Source organism: Echinops telfairi, unplaced genomic scaffold (assembly GCF_000313985.2).
Source record: "Echinops telfairi isolate 266 unplaced genomic scaffold, ASM31398v2 ScPeMD7_655;HRSCAF=1070, whole genome shotgun sequence".
Lineage (NCBI taxonomy): Eukaryota > Metazoa > Chordata > Mammalia > Afrosoricida > Tenrecidae > Echinops > Echinops telfairi.
This window is the reverse complement of record NW_022104553.1, coordinates 17,167,881-17,173,781: the sequence shown is the minus strand read 5'-3', so window position 1 is coordinate 17,173,781 and position 5,901 is coordinate 17,167,881. Positions and strand designations below refer to the sequence as shown.

The 5,901-nt window shown below is 61.3% G+C and overlaps 1 protein-coding gene across 7 annotated transcripts in view; it reads right to left on the bottom strand.

Moving 5' to 3' along the window:
• Window positions 1–237: 237 nt before the first annotated feature.
• HSPBP1 (HSPA (Hsp70) binding protein 1) overlaps window positions 238–5,901 on the bottom strand; it is an 11,035-nt gene continuing 5,371 nt past the window's right edge. For 3 of the 7 annotated variants that reach the window (XM_045292847.1, XM_004715644.2, XM_013008045.3), the window contains 6 exons: window positions 5,638–5,842; window positions 4,377–4,601; window positions 1,920–2,075; window positions 1,696–1,792; window positions 927–1,038; window positions 238–677 (listed from right to left, as the gene is read on the bottom strand). In XM_045292847.1, coding sequence (XP_045148782.1) covers window positions 603–677; window positions 927–1,038; window positions 1,696–1,792; window positions 1,920–2,075; window positions 4,377–4,601; window positions 5,638–5,842 — 870 coding nt within the window. In that variant the 3' untranslated portion in view covers window positions 238–602. Of the gene's footprint in view, window positions 678–926; window positions 1,039–1,695; window positions 1,793–1,919; window positions 2,076–4,376; window positions 4,602–5,637; window positions 5,843–5,901 lie in introns of those variants that run through there. The other 4 variants (XR_006680316.1, XM_045292848.1, XR_006680317.1 and 1 more) reach the window with 4 other exon arrangements.

The following is a 5,901-nucleotide window of genomic DNA, read 5'->3' as shown; positions in this document are numbered from 1 at the left end:
GTGCCCCCACCACGTTGGGCAGTGTTCCACGGCTGGTCACATGGCCAGCTCTTTCCGAAGTGGACCGCCAAGTCCTTCTTCCTAGTCTGTCTTGGCCTGGGCGCTCTGCTGACGCTGTGGGGATGTGAAGGACCGCAGCCACCCGGAAGCCACCGCGGCACGACGGGGGCAGTTCTGTCCTGTGGGCGATGGCAGAAGGGGATAGGTGGACGATGAACGGCACACAGACACGGCGGATCACAAGAGTGACACTTTTATTTGGCCCCGTTGCTAGGGGCCGCCTTCTTTTGGGGGCTGGCCCACGTCCCTCGGGGCCGTCCCTCCCCTTCGGCCATTCTGGCAGCACACACCTTCGGGGAAGGCAACACAGGCTGTGGGGCAGGGGCAGGAGAAACGGCTTTATTGGAAGGGTGCTGTGGATATGACAGGTTGGGATGAGATCAAAGCCAGAGGTGGGTAGGGGGCGGCTGCCTTTCTCAGCGACCCCCACAGGGGGCTGGGCAGAGGCACACCGATGCCCTGCCCTCCCTGGGGAGAGGGCTCTGTGGGTGCGGGGAGAGGGTCGGGGTCCCCATGGGGAGGGGCGAGGAGTCGCCTCGGCTTCACCGGTCCATGCTGTCGTCCGTGGGGGTGGAGAAGCAGGTCCGAAGCAGCTTTTCACAGAACTCCAGCTCCTCCTGACCAGGGACCAGGACGAGAGGCGGAGCCTGAGTGCTAGGACCCCGCCCTGCTGCCAACCACGCCTCCCCCACCTGAAGCCCCACTCTCCATCTCTGCCTGCTACCAAGCTCCCACCCACGGCCAGGCGCCCTCCCAAAGGCAGGCCCTGCACGGCCAGGGGGCCCCACCCACCACCCTCCAGCTCCGCCCACTGCCAGGCTCCCGCCCACCTCCCGCCAGCTCCCGGTCACAGGTGGGCCAGGCACCTGGTACTCCTCGTGCTGCTGCAGCAGCTGGCAGCGGTGTCGCAGCAGCTCCTCCAGGCCCAGCTGCGGCTCCCGGCACTCCCGCACGCCCTGGGGGAAGTCCGTCACCAGGCTGCAGGGACAGGGGACGTCCTCAGCCCTCCTGTCCCGCACTGGTTCTGTGGCTGGACACATCTAGAGAGGTTCACACGTGAGCCCCGTCCCCTCCCGCCCCAGCAGGTCACGTTCCCCTAACCCTAAGCCTGTTTCACCTCTGCAGCCCAAGCCCAACCCCGCCTCCTGGTAAGTCAGGGTAGACCATTGCTCCAGAGTTCTAAAGCGGGATGCCAGGCCTCTCTTCCGAGGTGCCTCTGGGTAGACTCAAACTGCCATCCTCTTGGTTAGCAGCTGAGCGCTTGCACACCGGCGACCCCAAACCCAGTCCCCCACAAAAAACAAGCTGGTTGTCACCACGTGGCCTCCCAACGCCCGGGTGGCCCCGTGATTGTCAGAACAGAACTGTCCTCGGAGCTGGGACCCTGTGGCAGCAGGTGGCCAGGCCTGTCTTCCGAGGCACCTCTGGGTGGGTTCAACAGCTAACCTTTGGGTTGGCGGCCCCGCACGTCGCTGTTTGTGCCACCCATGCCCTCCCCTCCAGATGTGGTGGAAATGGAGCAGAGTGGGCTGGCTCCTCGGCTCTGGGGTGGACTCAGATCCCTAACTTTTCTGGGGTAGCACCGCCCCCATCTCCTAAACAGTCTCCGCCCCGCCAGCCCCACCCCCAGCGCACCTGCACAGGGCTCCGAGTACGTGCTCGTGGAAGGGGCTGTGTTCTGTACGGATCAGGGCCACCAGCTGCTGCACCATCCCCATGGAGCACAGGGTCCCTGGGGCGGGGGGCGGGGCTCTGAGGTCAGTTCGCAGGCCAGCGCCAGCTGCCCGCCACCCTGGCCTTCTCCTCCACCTCCGGGCTGTCCCACCCCGCCCAGCCCTGCCTAGGCCCGGCCGCCCCACCTTTGTGCTCCGGGTGGCCCACCAGCAGGTTCTGCAGCAGGAAGGCTGACTTGACCTTGAGCTTCTGCACCTGCTGCTGCATGGCCCGCATCAGCACGGAGAAGCCGTCCAAACGCAGGAACTGCAGCAGCCCCGCCTCCTGCTCGCGGACCAGGCCTAGGGTGGGGGCGGGGAGGGGCAGCTTCCATCAGGGCACACTGCAGTCATGGGCACCGCCTCTCTTTTAAATGACTTCTGGTTGAAAATGGATGGTGTAAACAGACCTTCAACTCGACACATTGTAAACATAACAACTCAGCGACAACGCTGTGGACATTCTTCCGGCTGTCCAGCCCTCCCCACCGTCTCATCTTCCTAGCTGCCCCCAAGCCCACCCCACCCCCTGGCCCCAGAATGACAACGGAGGTCGCCAAGGCCTCCATATGACTTGGATCCACAATCAGCGTTAGTGGAAGCAGCCATCAAATCAAATGTCACGTACAGCACAAAACCCGACTTTAAAATGTGCCCCCCAATGCGCTCTGATCCAGCGTGGCGCTGCGCAGCTGTCCCCCCACACGGAACCCTCACGCCCCGCTTCGCCCCAGCCCTCAGCCAAAACCAGGTGGCTGTGGGGTTGGCCCCGGGCTCGTAGTGACCCCTGAGTGTCTTGAGTAGGGCTGGGCGCCAGAGGGTTCTTCGAGGCTCGTTTTCAGGGAAACAGATCGCCAGGCCTTTCCTCCGAGGTGCCCCAGGCAAAAGTGAGCTGGCTACATCTCAGTTAGCATCCAGTGCAGAACTGACTGTCCCACTGGTGGCTCCAACGTCCCCCTTGACGCGGTGCCGCTCACCGACTCATAGGGCCCCCGTGTGACAGGACGGAACGTCTGTCTCGTCTCCTAGACGGCCATCTCTGTGGGTGCACAGCCCCAATCTTTTCTCCTGAAAAGGTACTGGGCGGGCGAGTTGGACCCGCTTGCCTGTCAGTTATCAGCCGAGGGCTTAACCGCTAGGCTGCTAACCACACGGTCAGCAGTTCGAAGCCACCAGCTACCCCGTAGGAGAAAGAAAAGGCTTTCGGCGCCCATGGAGAGTTGCTGTCTGGGAAACCCACAGGGGAGGTTCTACCCTGCCCACAGGGTCGCTGGGAGCCAGCACTGACTCCATGCCAGTGGCAGTCACCCCTCAGTACAGGGGCCCGACAGGCACAGTGGCCAGGCGCTCAGGGGCTAACCAGGAGGTTGGCGGATTGAACCCGCTAGCCTCTGTCCAAGCTGGGTTATATGACCTGGCCATCAGTCAGTCTGCCCTGTGACCTGGGGTCTTAGAGTCAGGATTGCCTCCAGGCTCCCCCCTCTGTGCCCCCCCCCCCGAAGTTTTTTAACTGAGCAGTATCCACTCTGTTGCCCCCTGAAAGGGGGGTGCGGGGGAGGTGGGGGCTCTTTCCTCCCTTTGCAGCAGGGTCCCGGGTGGAACAAAAGGTTAGGTATCTGAGGCTAACTGGAAGGGCAGCGGGCAGAACCCAGTGTGGGAAATGGAGGACCGGGAAGAGAGCATAAGTGGACAAATTCTGTATTCTCACTATTGAAGAAGCCTGGGAGGCTAGGATTCTGAGTGGAGGGAGGCCTTCTCATTTGTGAGTTGGGGATGAGTCCCAGTCCCGGTCTCCTAATTAAACATCATCCCCACGATATCCTCCCATCATAGTGCTGCCCCAATGAGACCTCTTACAAGCACAGGGCTGATGGCTATCTGGCCGGCGGCTTTATCTATAGGAGCAGACACGTTGCTACTGCTCTCCCTGCTCAGGGGACAGTCACTCCCCCTTAGGTTATACCCCAATGAGCTCATGGCCCTCTAAGGTTAGGGTACAGCCCACTTTGTTATGCATGTGGTTACCTGTAATTAGGAGGGCTTGCATGCTCCAAGACTACCTTACGTAAGTTGGTGAAAGAATACATTCTCTCTCTTTTTTTTTTTAACATTCTCTCTCTCTCTTTCCCACTGCTCAGACCTAGCTTCATGGAGTTGAGTGCCCCCAAACTTCTGTCTTGGTATCCTTCCCTTCAATTACACAGCCGTCCCTCAGGACACATCTGGATGTGGGCTGGCTCCCATACGGGGCTACTCCCTGGGAGAGGGCACCTGGGGTTTGACTTCTGTCAAGATGGCAGCATAGGAAACCCTCTGGGGCAGTCCCAATCTGTCCCAGGGGCTTGCTGAGTCAGAAACCACTCAATGGGGCCTCGGAGGGGCCACTGGTGTGCTGTCTAAAAGACAGCCGTGGCTCTGGGGGAGAAAGGCCTGGCGATCTGCTAGTATAAAGATGATAACCCAGAAAGCCCGAGCGGCCAGTTCCATTCAATGTTAAACAGTATGTTCGCCAACGTGATCAGGGGCAGCCCCCATGACCCTGATAGGCCCCGTCCCGCCCACACAGGCCCCGCCCACGCCCCCACCCCCACCCCCGAAACTCACAGGAGATGGCAAAGAGGGCTTTGACGCGCACCGTGTCACAGGCGTCGCGGTCAAGCAGCCGTAGCAGCTTGCGCAGCGCACCGAGCCCCAGCACCTGCTCCTGGATGGCCGCCACGTTCTGGCTGCACGTGCCGATGAGCTGCGCCGCCCGCCACCGCAGGCCTGCGGCGCCCGCCTCCAGGTAGCGGCCCACCAGCAGGTGCATGCCTGACAGCTGGCAGAAGTCTGCTCGGAGAGGAGGGGCAGCGGGGAGATGGATGGGGAGAAAGAGAGAGGGCAGGTCTGGTGGGACTGGACGGCCTAGTTTTCAGCTAGACTGAAAACCTCAAGGTTGTCGGTTCAAGTCCACCCCCTGGCACCTCAGAAGAAAGGCCTGGTCACCTATTTCTGAAAAACCAGCTGCCCTTCTGGATGCAGAGCCCTGGGCTGGCATGCACGTGGGTCCCCTTGAAATGGAATGGACCCCAGCAGCTGCCTTCTTCCCCGCCCTTTACACACACCTTAAACAGCACATGGCTCAAGGCAGACATTGTCTCCTAGCTCAACTAAACCTGGGTTCGGTTTTAAGGGGCCTTCTGGGAATGGTTTTGGTTTAAGGCTGAAAGATTAGAGGGTTCATCCTGGTCTATGACACCAGGCTGGAGTCCCTGAGAGTTTGGCATTCTGTTCTGCATCCCCAGCTTTTGATGAAAGATTCTTCTTGGACCTTGAGTCAAAATGTTCAGTCTTGGAAGCGGGCACCATCTAGTTCCTGTAGGCCTCCTGTTGGAGGTCTTTCAAGGAGGCAATTAGCCAAAGGTCCATATCCTCCTTCTGCCCCTCCCTCTGCTGCACCCTGGATGGCCGCTGGCAGGCTGCTGCTCCCGGGCACTACACACCACACTTGGAAGTGAAGCAGGGGCACTGAGCACACTCAGACCCTACACCTGAGGTCCCACAAAACCAGCCAATCCCGGGAATGCTTTTTCTAGAAACAATCCCATGGGCCTCCGAAGGAATGCCACCCCTCAGGGAGGCCTGTGAAGCCTGACTGCCCACCCAGGGCAGGCGCCCCTCTCCCGAGCTCTCTGGAGGGCCAGTGGATGATTAGAGGGGTAGCCAGGGAAGGGGTGGCCCCCACGTGGGCTGTGGGGGACAGGAGAGCCTGCCCTGCCTGACATGGACATAATGAGGGAGAGACTGGGGTTTGGGGAGGCAGGAGGGACCCAGGTGCAGAGGGCGTGGGGGAGGCCTGGGCGGGGTGTCGGGGGCGGGGCCTCACCCGCGGCATTGTCCATGTTCTCACACAGGTCAGCCAGCAGCTCCAAGGCCCCCTCGCGCTCTTGCTGGTCGGCCGCCTGGTCTGCCTCTCCAGCCGCGGCGGGCGTGGGCTGGGACAGCGTGCGGAGGCAGTTCTTCATCTGCTCCACCTCCTCCCGCTGGCCCCGGAAGGCCGCCGACATGGCTTCCTGCAGCCACTGCCGCCGCTGGGGGCCCGGGGGAAGGAGAGGCAAGGGATGAGCAATGAATGAGGGAATGACAGGGA